The sequence below is a fragment of the Balaenoptera borealis genome (assembly GCF_965194805.1).
Source record: "Balaenoptera borealis genome assembly, chromosome: 8".
NCBI lineage: Eukaryota > Metazoa > Chordata > Mammalia > Artiodactyla > Balaenopteridae > Balaenoptera > Balaenoptera borealis.
Window position 1 is genome coordinate 115,637,829 of NC_138865.1, and position 15,793 is coordinate 115,653,621.

At 42.9% G+C, this 15,793-nt stretch overlaps 1 protein-coding gene across 3 annotated transcripts in view; it reads left to right on the top strand.

Annotated features, from left to right (window-relative positions):
* Positions 1 to 15,793, top strand: part of NUP188 (nucleoporin 188) — a 44,825-nt gene that overhangs the window by 20,987 nt on the left and 8,045 nt on the right. For 2 of the 3 annotated variants that reach the window (XM_082403435.1, XM_082403437.1), the window contains exons 12-31: positions 148 to 237; positions 2,385 to 2,450; positions 3,432 to 3,551; positions 4,113 to 4,239; positions 5,708 to 5,860; positions 6,406 to 6,532; positions 6,742 to 6,829; positions 6,924 to 7,000; positions 7,198 to 7,257; positions 7,701 to 7,815; positions 8,959 to 9,079; positions 9,202 to 9,268; positions 9,932 to 10,060; positions 10,368 to 10,507; positions 11,733 to 11,839; positions 12,862 to 13,068; positions 13,188 to 13,357; positions 13,870 to 13,939; positions 14,346 to 14,413; positions 14,845 to 15,040. In XM_082403435.1, the coding sequence (XP_082259561.1) occupies positions 148 to 237; positions 2,385 to 2,450; positions 3,432 to 3,551; positions 4,113 to 4,239; positions 5,708 to 5,860; positions 6,406 to 6,532; positions 6,742 to 6,829; positions 6,924 to 7,000; positions 7,198 to 7,257; positions 7,701 to 7,815; positions 8,959 to 9,079; positions 9,202 to 9,268; positions 9,932 to 10,060; positions 10,368 to 10,507; positions 11,733 to 11,839; positions 12,862 to 13,068; positions 13,188 to 13,357; positions 13,870 to 13,939; positions 14,346 to 14,413; positions 14,845 to 15,040 (2,298 nt within the window). The remainder of the gene's footprint in view (positions 1 to 147; positions 238 to 2,384; positions 2,451 to 3,431; positions 3,552 to 4,112; positions 4,240 to 5,707; positions 5,861 to 6,405; positions 6,533 to 6,741; positions 6,830 to 6,923; positions 7,001 to 7,197; positions 7,258 to 7,700; positions 7,816 to 8,958; positions 9,080 to 9,201; positions 9,269 to 9,931; positions 10,061 to 10,367; positions 10,508 to 11,732; positions 11,840 to 12,861; positions 13,069 to 13,187; positions 13,358 to 13,869; positions 13,940 to 14,345; positions 14,414 to 14,844; positions 15,041 to 15,793) is intronic. The other variant, XM_082403436.1, reaches the window with a different exon arrangement.

A 15,793-nucleotide genomic window follows, 5' to 3' on the forward strand; every position in this document is an offset into this window, starting at 1 on the left:
TGATCTTGGGACCAAATTAGGAATTATGAAGCCTCAGGTTCTCTTCCCATTTGTTTACAGAGACTATATTAATGTGATGGGATTGTGCTGAGTCTAGAAAAGAGTGGTGTCACTCAGAATTACCCACTGACTCCTTTGTCATTACAGTGTACCACTAGCACCGCGTGCATGTGTGTCTATGGACTCCTTTCTTTTGTTCTGACCTCGCTGGAGCTGCACACATTGGGCAATCAGCAGGTCAGTTTCTGGCTTTCATGAGACTGTCTACACTGCCCCGCTTTGCAATCATCTTCCTAAGATACCCCTTTGAAGCTGATATAACACAGACCCATTTACTTCAAGTATGATTTGTTTATTGTTGTTTTCCACTTATTATATTATAAAAATGATGCATATTAATGATTAAAAAATTAGAAAGTGCTGATAAAAAGAAAAAACTATAATCCCACCTTGCAGGATAACATATGTTAACATCTTGATGTGTTCCCTTCCAAATATAAAAATATAATAATTCCCTAGAAATGGAATCACAATGTATATACTGTTTTGTAACCTATTTTTTTTACTCTGTAGTGCATGTGTCCCAAACAGCTGTGGATGCTAATACTCTTGTGCAATATTTTTTTTAAATGAAATATTTCAAAGTTACTCCAAAGGAGACAAAAATTGTCTAACGATCCCATCACCAGCTTCCAAATTATCAATGCACAGCTGATCTTATTCATTTCTGCCCCTTTCCTCCTTGGTTATTTTGAAGCAAATCCCAGACATCATTTAGTAAATATGAATATTTTAGTAAAATTTCACAACCATTCTCATATCTAAAAAAAAAAACTTCAAATAATCAAGGCAGGGTTCAAATTTCTAATTATAAATGTCATAAGTTTATCATAAGTTTGTATCAGGATCTAAATAAATAAGATCTGTACATTATTGGTTGATAAGTCTGTCAAATTTCTTTTAGTCTGTAGTTGTGCTGTCCACTATGGTAACCACAAGACATATCATTGTCTAGATCCATTAGTTCCTTAGGAGTTACGGAATGGCACTATTCTGACTCTATTATCTTTCCTCTTTTGTTTACTGGTTGGAACATTGCTATAAAAAAGAAATTTGTTTCACCATATATACAAATATCAAATCATTATCTTGTGCACCTGAAACTAATATAATGTTATATTTCAATTATTTCTCAATTAAAAAAAAGAAATTCTCTCTCGTTAACTATTTGATACTCTGGTATAGAGTACTGTACACGCTTCTTTTCCTGTATTCACCACTTTTCCCTAGCATCCTTAGTAGCATCCCAAGTTGGCTACTGAGGTTTTTTTATTTTTTACATGGCATTGTGAACTCATGGATTTAAACATATTAGCTGTGTTTTAATTCATTGCAGTCATTATTCTTTTTTCATTTTTTGTTTGTTTGTTGTTTTTCTGCAGTTAGTATTCTTAGGCTCAGGTTGCCCCATCTTTGGCCAGTAAGAGCTTTTTCAGATTAGCTTCTGAATCTGTTTGACATTTCCCTTACACATTTTGATAGCTCTATTGCTTTCTGATATGACAAAATCTTGCAGGATTATCTTCGAAGATTCTTGCCCCAGACCTGGAATCTGCCATTTCTCCAAGGAGCCCTGGTTCCTTTCAGTGGGAAATGATATTTGGGGAGTTCTTTATAACTAAGTCATTGTATTCATTTATGATGAGTGACTTATTTTGGAAATTGAAGAAATTGATTAAGTTGATGAAAATGAATATTTCTTATCATTGGAGAGAAAAGAAATTGGTGTTAATTGAAAGACTCAATTTCCAAAGCTCTAGGAGCATAGAACAAGCTTTGCATCCTTTGCCAAAATTCTGGTCACATTTGGACCCTACTATATGCCTGGAGTATTGGTGTTAACATTTTGGGGTTACAGGTGTCCTAGTACTTGGAATTTTTTCAATAAATCATTTCATAAGCCTTCACTAGATTCCCAGTGTGTGCCAAACTCTGTGCCAGGTGCTGGGGATGAAAAATTTAAAAAGGCGTTATTCTTGACCTCTAGGAGGATAGTTTAGCTGAATCTAGTAGTACCTCACATTAACATGGCATTTTAAACTTCACAGTTCATTTTCTCGTACATTATCTCATTTAATCCTTATGACAACACTGTGAAGCAGATAATAGTTTTACCATTTTAGAATTTGAAGTTCAGAAAGGTTAATTTGCCTAACATCATACAACAGATTAAGATTACATCCCTTACTTTTTAATCCCAGGATTCTTTCTGACATACTATATGAAGGTATTATTCATGTTTTTATTTTAACAGAATACAGTTAAAAAAAGATGGACTGGTTCAACTAGGGAAAATAAGCATTTTCTTCTTCCCTCCCCAACAGGATGTAATCGACACAGCATGTGAAGTCCTGGCAGACCCTTCTCTTCCAGAACTGTTCTGGGGAACAGTAAGTATGTCAGAGGGAGCCATGCTATGGTATTCTCTGTAGCAGAAGAATTTATTAAACACTTACGTTGTGGTAGGTCTTATACTAAGCTTTTAAGTCTATTTTCTCATATAATCTATACAAAAATCTATGGATTGGGTAGTATTATTATCATCACCATTTTGCGTGTGAGGAAATGTGATGCTCGGAGATGTGAAGTGATTTGCCCAAGCTAGTCACAACTAGACAATCAAGATCAAGATCTAGTTCTGTCTGACTTGAGTCCCTAGTCCACATTATTAACCAGTGTGTTGTCTCTCCTACCCATCAACTCTTTTTTTACATTGAGAGTCTCAGGCACCAGTAGTGCTATAACTCCTAAACGTACCACTGGGCGATTGTAATTGTGTCTTAAGAAATTTCAGAATATTGTAACAGGTTTAGAGTAAGAATATGGCTTTGGAGAGAACAGTTTCTCACCAGTACTTAGTCTTACCATTAACGGCCTCAAGCCTCAAGGTCCAGCTGATGAATAAATGTTTTCCCTTAAACTGTGGCCTGACTGATTTGCCTGTATATCTTATCCTCTTTTTCTTGAGATGCTATCCAGTCTTACAGAATCAGTGTTCCAGGGAGAAGCCGGTGGGAAACAAAATTCAGATTGAGGATATGTTGCTCGTGTGTGTGGTGCTATCTGCTGACATGTTGTGGGTGCTTTTCACGTTAGTGGAAACAGGTCATGCACAGGTGAATGGTGTTTTCCTATGGAGAGGACGGCAGAGGTCACTGGAGGCAGCAATAGTCTCTCCTCAGGTCCTGACTCAATCAGTTGTTGATAGCCTTTTTCAGTGGAAACGTGGAAGTCTTAAATTATTAGAGAGGAATGATGTCTACCTAAAGGAAAGGATTAATTTTACTTTCCCTTATGATTGCTGGGCAGTTCAGAGATGTGTTAATCCATGGATAATGTGAAGGTCGGTGACTTCTACCCTTCCATCATAGGAGCCAACCTCTGGTCTTGGGATCATTCTGGACAGTGTATGTGGAATGTTTCCCCATCTCCTCTCCCCACTCCTGCAATTGCTACAAGCCCTCGTATCAGGGAAGTCTACTGCCAAGAAGGTAGGTTGTTCAGTTAGATGCCTAAATAGAGTAGATGTTTTTTAGGATCCTTTTTGCTTTCCACATTGAAATTTCATTGCCATGGCAAGAATTAGTCTGAGGTTGAATGAAAAATGCCAAAGATGGTGCATCAGTTCTATAAAGTTAAATTTAAATCTTTTTATTAAGTACCTGTTGTAGGTATTGTGGGAGTGAGACAAAATGTGAAGTCCCTTAGTATCTAGATGGAAGAGAGTAAGGGGTCTAAGAAATAAGTAATAAAGCCAGGTGGTATGTAACTAATGTCATCTGAGTGGTAAAGACCATACTGTTCAGGAGAGGCAACTCTCTGTGGAGTGAGGGGGCCTTGACTTGGGTGTTAAAGAATAATAAGGATTTGACAAGGAGTGCAGGGGCAAGTCTAAGAAAAGTCACAGGGATGGGTTTGTAAGAAGTTTGAGAGTCAGCACAGTCTGGCTGGCCACACAGTCTGGCTAAAAGAGCAGAAAAGCAGATGGGAAAGACCCCTTAAATGTCCCCCTGGTAAATGTGTGGCTGAGTTTTTTTTCTGTGTGTTGGCAGGTGTATAGTTTCTTGGATAAGATGTCTTTCTACAATGAACTTTATAAGCACAAGCCCCATGATGTGATCTCCCATGAAGATGGAACTCTCTGGCGGAGGCAAACACCCAAACTTCTTTACCCTCTTGGTAAGATAGGCAGACCCTGGTTCAGTTGTCTCTTTTCCATGGCCTCTGTGTGGACCTTACTGCTGGTTTAATATTTCACATGGGTGCCTTTAAAGCAGGTCCTTCTCCTCTCCACTGTGCTTGTTGATTTGCTGATAAATTATTAGTTAGTTTCTCACTTTTTTCCATCATTAGATTGTTTTACTTCAAAAATAATGCATGTTCATTATAACAAGGGAAACAATGCAGAGATACATTTTAAAAAGCTAATCTCTCTTCAGACCTGTCTCCATCAGATGATTAACGTTAAGAGTTTGGTGTGTGTCCTTTTGCACATTTCTGTGTTCTCTCACAAATTCATTCTGCGAACTGATTTTATTACATGTGGATCTGACTCATTCTTTTTAGTAACTATGTAATTATTCTTGATGTCCCATATTTTTTTATCTTTTCCCTTCCAGAGGACATTTAGGCTGTGTCAGGTTTTTGCCACTATAAACAGTGCTGCTTTGGGGACATATACCTTTATATACTAGTGCTTTTATTTTTAGTATATAGAATCCCCAAAGTGGGATTGTGGGTAAAAGGGTATATACAATAAAATTTTTAAATGCATGTCCACTGACGGATGAAATGGATTTTAAAAAATGTGGTATATATAAGTGAGACATCAAGTCTTCCTAAGAGCCAAAATGTGGAATATTATTCAGCCTGAAAGAGAACAGGAATTCTGACACATGCTATAACACAGGTGAACCTTGAAGGCATGATGCTAAATGAAATAAGACTGTCCCAAAAGAACAAACACTGTTCCACTCATATGAGGTACTTAGAGTAGTCAGATTTACAGAGACAGAAAGTAGAATGGTGGTCACAGGGGCTGAGGGATGGGGCAATGGAGAATTATTGGTTAATGGGTATAGAATTTCAGTCTTGCAAGATGAAAACAGTTCTTTGGGTGGATGGTAGTGATGGTCGCATTACCATGTGAATGTACTTAACGCCACTGGACTGAACACTTAAAAATGGTTAAAATGGTATATTTTATGTATTTTTTTACCACAATTTTAAAAAAAATAATAAAAAGTTTTGAATGGTAATGTCAAATTAAGTTGTAGAAAAATGTTGTAGCAATTTCCTTTCCTACTGGCAGTGTCTAAGAGTAACAGCCTTACTGTCCTAATCTCGGCATCATTACCGACTTACCCAGTCACCCAGGCACCTACTGTCCCATAAGGTGGTCTTCTTATAGTCATCATTTGAGTGGAGAACCACTCTGCACTCAGCTGTTTTTCAGACACATGGAAAGAGTCACTTCCCCAATGACAAGAGAGGGGTTTTGTTTTTCTTTTTCTTTTTAATGGAAAAAGCTGTAGCAGTGTTGGATACTAGGAATAGAAACTATGCATCTCTGTGTGATTAAATATTGCTGTCTGTAATAGCAATCACCTCTTCCTATTAGACTAATTTCTCTCTCTCCCTTCCTTAGGGGGTCAGACCAACCTTCGCATACCTCAAGGCACTGTGGGCCAAGTAATGTTGGACGATAGGGCCTACCTGGTACGCTGGGAATACTCTTATAGCAGCTGGACCCTCTTCACCTGTGAGATTGAAATGCTGCTTCATGTTGTTTCCACTGCAGGTGAGGTCAGCTTTGGGAGACATCTCTGTGGGAAGAAAAATGGACATGCTTAGAGGATTTGGAAGATAGAGAATTTCAAGATAAGATTCAGAACCTTCCAGACTGTGATTAGCATAATTTGTTCATCTGGGTCTCAGAGACTGTTCAGTGATCTTTTTTTTTTTGGCTGCGTTGGGTCTTCGCTGCTGTGCGCGGGCCCTCTCCAGCTGCGGCGAGCGGGGGCCACTCCTCGCTGCGGTGCGCAGGCTTCTCATTGCGGTGGCCTCTCCCGCTGCGGAGCACGGGCTCCAGGCACGCAGGCTTCAGCAGTTGCAGCACTCAGGCTTAGTAGTTGTGGCTTGCGGGCTCCAGAGCACAAGCTCAGCAGCTGTGGCGCATGGGCCCAGTCGCTCCACGGCATGTGGGATCCTTCTGGACCAGGGCTTGAACCCGCGTCCCCTGCATTGGCAGGTGGACTCCCAACCACTGCGCCACCAGGGAAGTCCCTGTTCAGTGATCTTAAAGGAATTGTTTTCATTGAGATCACAAGCTTCCTTCCCCCTCAGATGTGATTCAGCACTGCCAGCGGGTCAGACCCATCATTGATCTGGTCCATAAGGTCATCAGTACAGACCTGTCGATAGCAGACTGTCTCCTGCCCATCACGTCCCGCATCTACATGCTGCTGCAGCGGTCAGTATCTGGTAACTCCACTGGGCTAAAGTCCGCACATGTTCCACTGTGGACAGCCCTGGTATGGTATCTATCCCCAGCTGAGGGCTTTCCTGTTTTCACATCCCTGCTGCCAGGAGGGATTTGGGAAGAGAGAACTGGAAAATATTTGTGATGGAACAAGTCGTATTATTCATTTTACTGAGTACAGTGCACTGTTCTCCAACCAGGTTAACGACCGTGATCTCCCGGCCTGTGGATGTCATTGCTTCTTGTGTCAATTGCTTGACCGTTCTGGCTGCCCGGAACCCAGCAAAGGTGAGACACCAAGTCTTCCTAACAGCCGGAAAATGTCACGCTTGGTGTATACCTGAAGACACATGGACATTTGACTCTTCTTTTCCCTTCTCAGGTCTGGACTGATCTTCGTCACACAGGCTTTTTACCTTTCGTGGCCCACCAGGTCTCCAACATGAGTCAGATGATTAGGTGAGCCAGGTCTTAGGGATTAGAGTATATTCCCTGGGAGTACCATATACATTTCAGATCTAAACTAGCTTCGTTAGTTTTAAAGATGCTTCTCTGCCCGTTTGCTCCTTGTCTGTTCAGCCCTCTCACCGGAAATGAGTGAGGGCAAGGCAAAAGAGGTGATGGGACTTGGGGCACAGAGGCTGCTTTCCTCTTAGGCCAGCACTGATGGTTCACAGTCTTCAAAGCCTGAGAGAGAGAGACAGAGAGAGAAAGAGGTATTTCTCATTCACCTTAGGTACGTGGGAGTTAACTTTCCAGTCTAGAGAGTCCAGAGGTTTCTGGATCCAGAGGCTCAACTTCCCCTTTTTAAGCCATAGTCACTCTGTACTTTTCCTTGATTCATGGCCACTCGAGCTTGCCTGGTAGACCAGTTATTAATACACAGGCTCCATCTTACTACCTGAACATTCTCTCCTTGCTTTCTTTTGCTTACAAGACGAGGATGTTTTCCTCATGTTTATTTGATTTTTCACTTTTGAGGTTGTATATCAATAAAGTCTTGAATGCTCACCCTGGGTATTAAATAGCCTAGATTTGATTAATTCCTTTGCAGAGCTTTCCTATTTTATGCCCAAGCCATCTAAATAATAAGAAGAATGCTCTGTGATTATAATTTTTTGAAACCTTTTTTTCCCTCTGCCTCTCTGTCTTTTCCCAGTGCCGAGGGGATGAATGCTGGAGGGTATGGAAACCTCTTGATGAATAGTGAACAGCCCCAGGGCGAGTATGGAGTCACTGTTGCCTTTCTGCGCTTGATCACCACTCTTGTCAAGGTAAAATCTAATCAGATAGAAGCATCTGAAATAGTTTCCCTGCCCCCAGCTACCGGAGTCATTTTGTTTGCAGCTAGACCAGTTGTCCTGAGGTTATGGTGATGACAGTTTCTGTGTATTGAGTATTTATTGTGTGCCAGATTCTATAGTAGATGCTTTTATCTATGTTAACTTATTTAATACTCAGAGGCTGTATGGTATAATGCAGCAACTCTCAAGCTATTTTGACAGAGCCCAGGGTAATATGTACACATTACATCATATCCCAGGATACACATTGTATGTTTACTTCTAAAGCAGAGTTTCACAGTACAACACTACTCTTACTATGCAAGATGCACTCAGATGTTTTCTAATAAGTTATCTCACAATCCACTAATGGGTCACAGCTCTCTTTGAAAAATACTTGTGTAGCATAGATTTTGGAGTCAGAATTAGGTTTACATTTCAGGTTGACCACTTACTAGCTGCATGACCTTGGGCAAGTACTGAATTTCTTAGAACCTCTCTAAACTGGGATGATAAATATCTCTGCCTCATGGAGTTGTTGAGAGGGCCACACATGAAAAATACTCAGCACACTTCCTGCCTGCAGGAGCCAGTCAATCAGTGAATGCTTAAAAAGATAGAAACAATCCTATGTACAGGTAGGGATATAGATATTGATGTTTATATAAGGAAGCCCCGTTTTTAAGATAAGGAAGCTGTTGGTAACAAGTAATATTAGGACAAAGAATTTGGAGTGTCAGATCTCGTTTCTGATAGCCGAGTGATGGGGTAGAGGTTGGGAGTGGTTGGTGATCATGGCAGTGAAACTGGCATTCTCCATCATCAACAGTCCTATATCCTCTGTGTTTAAGATAGACCTCTCTTCTACTCAGATTTAGCCTTCATCCCTCTCTTTCCTGTAGGTGCCTTTTGTGACATTGTCAAATTGTCTTTTTAGTCCCTTTCTCTGTTCTAGAGAAACCTACAACTTGGGTTCAGTTGAACTAGAGTATTCTGATGTTTCTTTTTTTTTTTCTACTGATGGCTAAGGTTTGCCCAGATTTCCTCTGGACCTATGGTTTTGGAATTAAATCTCTAGTGACAAAATGACTTATCTTTAAGTGGCATAAACCCTTACAGCATGGTTTCTTGTAGGGGCAGCTTGGTAGTACCCAGAGCCAAGGGCTGGTGCCCTGTGTCATGTTTGTGCTGAAGGAGATGCTGCCAAGTTACCACAAGTGGCGGTACAACTCCCATGGAGTGAGAGAACAGATTGGTAAGGAAAGCATGGGCAGGGAGGATGGGAGGAATTGCTGGTTCCCTGGATTTTTCTCTCGTTCTTGGGATAAGGTTCATCACACAAGGCCGCGTCATTCCTCTGTCTTTTCTGGAGTCCAGGTTGCCTGATCCTGGAGCTGATTCATGCAATACTGAACCTGTGTCATGAAACAGACCTGCACAGCAGGTAGGAGGCGGGTGATTGCTAGCGCTCGGTACTCTCGGATGCTGCCAGTCCGCAAGGGAAGACACAGGCTTCTGCTGTGCAGAGCTAGCTCATTCTTCCAGAGTACTCAACTTGGTTAGGCTCAGAGCTCAGTGCTCCTGGGTTCTGACTTGCTTTCCACCAGGCTGTTTCTCCTTTCTCCCTATGAAGAGAGAAGAGCAAATGAAATGGGAACAAGGTTGTTCCCAGTGAAATTGTACACACACACACACACACACACACAGAGACCTTTTTTATGACCTTTACAAAAATTATGCATGTTCATAGGGAAACAGGACTATTAACAAGTTAATGTGTATCTTCTAGGTTTTTTCCTCTGCTTGTACTAACTCTGTACCTTTTATTTCCATGCCACTACATATAGATCTGTCTTGTTTTAATGGTTCCATGCATTCCATTGTATGGATTAATTATGATTCATTTCAGTAAGCATATCCATTAATTGATGGACATTTAGGTTGTTTCTCAGGGTCTATTTAAGGAAAGGAATCAGAGTGGCTTCCTCTGGCAGCGAGAGCTGATCTGTATCACTAATGTCCAATTGTTTAGGTTTGGACAATACCCTTTCCTTCCAGTAGTAAATTTGGCAGCTCCCCGGTAACTCAGAACACGTCTGTCTTCCAGTCATACCCCGAGTCTGCAGTCTCTCTGCATCTGCAGCCTGGCCTATACAGAAGCAGGACAGACTGTGGTCAATGTCATGGGCATCGGCGTGGACACCATCGACATGGTGATGGCTGCTCAGCCCCGCAGGTAGGCCTCCCTTGCCGCCTTCCACCGTTTATCTTTATTGTGCCTGCATGTTGTAAGAACTTCAGCATAAGAAAGACAACCTTGTTCTTCCTAGGGCATAGCCTTTGTATAACCTAGTGGCTGCTCTGTAGACTGGCACATAGCAAAGGGAGTTGATTGCTCCTCCTCTCTCCTAGTTTGGACTGGGGCCTCTAAAAGAAGCTGTTGAACTCTGGGATTATTGTTGGAATCTAATTCATGAGAGCACATATATTGCGAATGAAGTCATGTTGTCTGAATCAACTTTGGTTTCCATTTGGCACCCTAGTGATGGGGCAGAGGGCCAAGGGCAGGGCCAGCTGCTGATCAAGACGGTGAAACTGGCATTCTCTGTCACCAACAATGTTATTCGGCTGAAACCTCCTTCTAATGTGGTGTCCCCCCTGGAACAGGCTCTCACACAACATGGTATGTAATTTTCTTCCACTCAGCAGCATTTCTGCCCATAAGTACATACTTCAGGCTGTGTTTTTAGAGGTCAACAATATTTTCTGATGAACTCTTTGAGGAAATTTGGGGATGATCACCAGTTCCCATCCTGGACTTAGAAATAAGAAGACTGTATCATACTTCATCTCTGCCTCCTATTGATGACAGAATAATAGTAAAGAACACATGTTCAAGTTAGACTGTCTAGGTTCAAATTCTGACTTCAACCAGCTTTGACCTTGGGCACATAATTAAACAACTCTGCTTCAGATTTCTCATCTGTGAAGTGGGGATAATAGCAGTATCTACCTTATGAGATTATAATGAAGATTAAATTACTACTTATAAAACCTGGTACCTGTTTAGTATTGACTGTTATTACTCTTTGACCTTAAACTACTCATTTAATCTCTTTGGGACCCAGTTTCCTCATTTTCAAGTAGACGTTTGGGTAACGTCGACGACCTTTTTCGAGCTGTATCATTTTGGGATTTTTAGCATTTCAGTGCCATGCTTTAATGTGATGGTACTTTAATGTGATGTGGTTAGGTTTTCCTAACCTATTTGTTAAAAGGCTGTTTTCTTAAAAACGTATCTTTTTCTGCTCTTTTTTTTTTTTTTTTGATTTATTTAATCTATTTTTTTTTTATTTTTGGCTGCGTTGGGTCTTCGTTGCTGTGCGCGGGCTTTCTCTCTTTGCGGCGAGTGGGGGCTACTCTTCGTTGCAGTGCGCGGGCTTCTCACTGAGGTGGCTTCTCTTGTTGCAAAGCACCGGCTCTAGGCGCGTGGGCTTCAGTAGTTGTGGCTCGCGGGCTTCAGTAGTTGTAGCTCACAGACTCTAGAGCGCAGGCTCAGTAGTTGTGACACACGGGCTTAGTTGCTCCACGGCATGTAGGATCTTCCTGGACCAGGGCTCGAACGCGTGTCCCCTGCATTGGCAGGCAGGTTCTTAACCACTGCGCCACCAGGGAAGTCCCTCTTTTTCTGCTCTTAATGAATTGGATTGAGCTGTTTACCCCCAATCCTGCCTGTCCCCTTGGCTACTGAAAAACGAGAATGATACAGCCACCTAGATTTGCTCTGGCCCTCCAAGTACTTGAGAGTAAATTCCCTCACATATATGAGCCTTTTTGAACAGAAGGCTCTCTTAAGAGCTTGAATCAGGCATGCTTTGGTGTCTAAACTGTTTCCTGTACTTCTTCAGGTGCCCATGGGAACAACCTTATTGCTGTTCTTGCCAAATACATCTACCACAAACACGACCCTGCTTTGCCACGTCTTGCCATCCAGCTACTGAAACGTCTGGCCACGGTAAGATCCCACCTAACGAGTCAAAGCCCCAGAAAACTGACTTTGTGCTTGAGACCACTCTTGCTTTCTCCCAAGAGAAGTAGCTAACTTGGACTTTTAAAGTGATGTAGCCATAAAGACACACACGCACACAAATTGTCTTATGAGAGGTTTTTTTTTTCCCTGTTTATAAAAGACATACAAATTCATTTAAACATGTTTATTTAAAAGTTACAGATAAATGTAACATAGAAAGTTAAGGTAGCCTATGATCTCCTCATTCCAAGAATTCCTATGAGCAGGTTGGTACGCATTGCTCCAGATTTCTTTTTATCTGTGCTTATATATTAAGGGATGTTTGGTGTGAGCTTTTGTTCTTTCCAAAAGTAGAATTCCACGATACATACTGTTTTGTGTCTAGCTTTCTTCACTTAACACGATATCCTGCAGTCTTGCCGTGTGGGCACATTTGGAGCTACTTCATTCTCTAATGCTTGCACGGCATGCCATAGAATGGATGCATCCTAATTTATTTGGGCTATTTTTTGTCTTAGTGTTAAACAGTGCTGTAGTGAACATTCTTATCCATAGAACTCTGTAAACTTTTGTTTACAGTTCCTAAGAATTAGATAGATATCAATGGACATTTTAATTTTTATTAGAAATTTTGGAATTACCCTCCAAAAAGGATTGTAACAGTTTATGCTCCTAAAACCCAAGTCTTGTATCCTTGCCACAGTGGCTTCATCAGTTTTTTAATCTTTGCTAATCTAATAGACAAATCAATATCTTTTTTTTAACTTTGTATTTATTTAACCATGAGAGAGGTTATGCATCTTTTTATGTTGATTACTATTTCTTCTGGGAATCGTTGGGCATCTTTTGCTGTAGTTTGGAATGATGTCTCTTTTGACCCAGAGCTATCCATCTGAATGTTTCCCTTTCTGGCATTTTCCAAGAGTTGTTCAGCACCTTTCTTCAGGAGTCTGTTGAGGTTTCTCTGGAGGTAGAGCTCTAAGCCTGTGTGTCCCGGTCTCCACCAGGTGGCCCCAATGTCAGTATACGCCTGCCTGGGCAATGATGCGGCTGCCATCCGTGATGCCTTCCTCACCCGACTGCAGAGCAAGATTGAGGACATGCGCATCAAAGTCATGATTCTGGAGTTCCTCACAGTTGCCGTAGAGACGCAGCCAGGCCTCATTGAACTGTTTCTGAATCTGGAGGTGAAGGATGGTAGTGATGGCTCCAAGGTGAGCCTGCACCCGGGATGAAGCTGGGAGACAGCTCCCTGGGAGGTGGGTGCTGGACTCTGTGGGTCCAGTTGATGGCAGAAGCGGTGGGGCTGAACTCTCGCCTGCCCCTCTTGCAGGAATTCAGCCTTGGGGTGTGGAGCTGTCTCCATGTGGTGCTGGGGCTGATTGATTCCCAGCAGCAGGATCGCTACTGGTGCCCACCACTGCTGCACCGTGCAGCCATTGCCTTTCTGCATGCCCTGTGGCAGGACCGTCGGGACAGTGCCATGCTGGTCCTCAGAACCAAGTGAGTCTGTCTCCAGGAGTTACTTAACCTCCAGAGCTCATGTCCTTGTCTGTAAGGTGGGGTAACAATCATTCTGAGAGATTTGTTGTGACAGGTCCCTGGGCACATGCATAAAAGTGCTTAGTGCCTGGGTCAGTGTGTGGGAGTTTATTCTCTTTTTAAAGCTGCCACCAGCAGGCGTAACCTTTACTCTGATGTGTTTACCTTAGAGTTTCCACCTTTTGCATTTCTGCCTTTTGCCAACCCCCCAAAACCATCGTTCGTGAGAAACGGTAGATTCAGATGAGAGTGGGTCACTCAAGCCATTGGACTGAGTGGAGCACCCTCTTCTCTTGGAGCCTGTTTTGTCCATGGAGCCCTTGATGTTTATGTAGGAGCAAGCGGCCCACGCAGCAGATGTTAGGGTTGTGGGAGCGATAAAATGTGGAGAAGTAACCACCAAGGGGAGGTGGAGAGAGGAGAAGGGACCGGGTAAGAGAACATGTGATTGCCAACATGTATTCTCTTTTTAGACCCAAGTTCTGGGAGAATTTAACCAGTCCACTGTTTGGAACCCTTTCTCCTCCCTCAGAAACATCCGAGGTGAGCAGTGGTGGAGGGAGGGACGGTGACTGAAAGTCCCTGGGAGTCAAGGCTGGGCTGTGAGACTGAGCTGTGGAAAGTGACTCCTCCCCTAATTAAACAACCAGAATGTTTTCTTCACTAGAAACTTCTCTCTCAGAGAAGTGCTTGCCTCCTCTCCCTTTGCTGTCTTGCTCTGGGAAGGAGAGTGGCATGCCCTGCTCTGTGTTGCTGGCTCTGTGGTCTCCACTCACTTGGAGACACTGTGGACCTGACGCTTCTGCTCTTGCAAGTTAGATGCCCACTCACATTCGACAGGGAATGTGCTTTCTCGTTTTCTAGTGTCGGGTCCCTGCTCTGTTCCCTTGTGGGAGGGCGGAGCACCAGGGGAGAGGTTCTCATGATTCTCTGCTCTCCCCCTCCACAGCCCAGCATCCTGGAAACCTGTGCCCTAATCATGAAGATAATTTGCTTGGAGATATACTATGTAGTTAAGTGAGTCCTTTCCCCTTTTGAGATTTTAATTAGAGGTTTGTGGCGGGGGGACCATGGTAGTCTATGGCTGAGGGCACGGCTTTATGAGCCAAGGCAGAGGAGAGAGCTAGTTTGGAGCCATTTATGGAGGGCCACTGGTCTGTGTCCCTGGCCAGTCCATTGATGGCATTTATGATTATCGGAAAGAGTTACTGTGAAGCCAACTCCATGTGCTCGGGATTTTATGGAGGAGGAATCCTAGAAAAGGCCTCAGCCTAACCCATTATATTGAGCAAGAAGTGTGAGCCCCACACATCAGAGCTGATCGGGAGCCGTCTGCTTTTAAGCCCATGTGAGGTGGTTTTCTCTGCCTCAGCAACAGTCTGTGCCCATCACATTCCCATCTGCTTTTAAAACCTAACTGTAGGTTTTGTTTTTTCTTGACACCATAGGGGCTCATTAGACCAATCTTTAAAAGATACACTCGAGAAATTTTCCAGTGAGAAACGCTTTGCCTACTGGTCAGGGTATGTCAAGTCCTTGGCAGTTCACACGGCTGACACAGGGGGCAGCAGCTGCACCTCCCTGGTAGAGTATCAGATGCTGGTCTCCGCCTGGAGGATGTTTCTCATCATCGCCACCAGTCACGTAAGAACCTCCTGGGGTGCGGTTTTCACTTTGGTATCCTAGCAACGATATGCTGGGATGCCTAGCAGATAGAGCCCCTTGGGATGAAGAATGAATCAGGGTTTTTCTCTGAGAGCTGAAATGTAACAGGTTCTGTGCCAAATATGGGGTGTTTGAGGGCTTTGGGGCAAACAAGAGACCCTTAAAGAGAGTGCAGAGAAGTCATTTTAACTCCCTTCAGACATTCATAAAACCCTCCTATAGCCACCTTTGCGGCCCTGGATAGGTCCAGGGGCTCCCTTCGTTCATCCACCTCTTGTGCACATGGATAGTTGGCCTTCTCACGCTGTGTGCCCTGTGGACGCTAGGTACATATTTGTTGACTAGTCAGCAGGTAGCTGCAACGACTGCAGCAGCACCCTCTCTAGGGAACAGTTGGTTTTCATTGGTTCTAGAAACGGCATTTCCTGGTCTTCTTAGAAAAAGAACAGAGACCGTTGTGTCTGCAACGTGTGTCTACAGAGCATTGGTTTTTAGAGAGAGAGTTAACGTTTGGGAAGAATTTGCATTTTTCCTTGGCTTTTGTGTGTGCGCGCGCGCGCGCGCGCGCACGCGCTTTGACAACACCATGCTATGGAGTAAGGACTTGATATTGACCTATTTTGCCTTAGGGAATCCAGATTACTATCTTGATTTCATTACTAACTTCAGCTTAATAGATGCCCTTTGTTCCAGGCACACTCTTACATCTTCCATGACTTGTTCCCTAGTGCC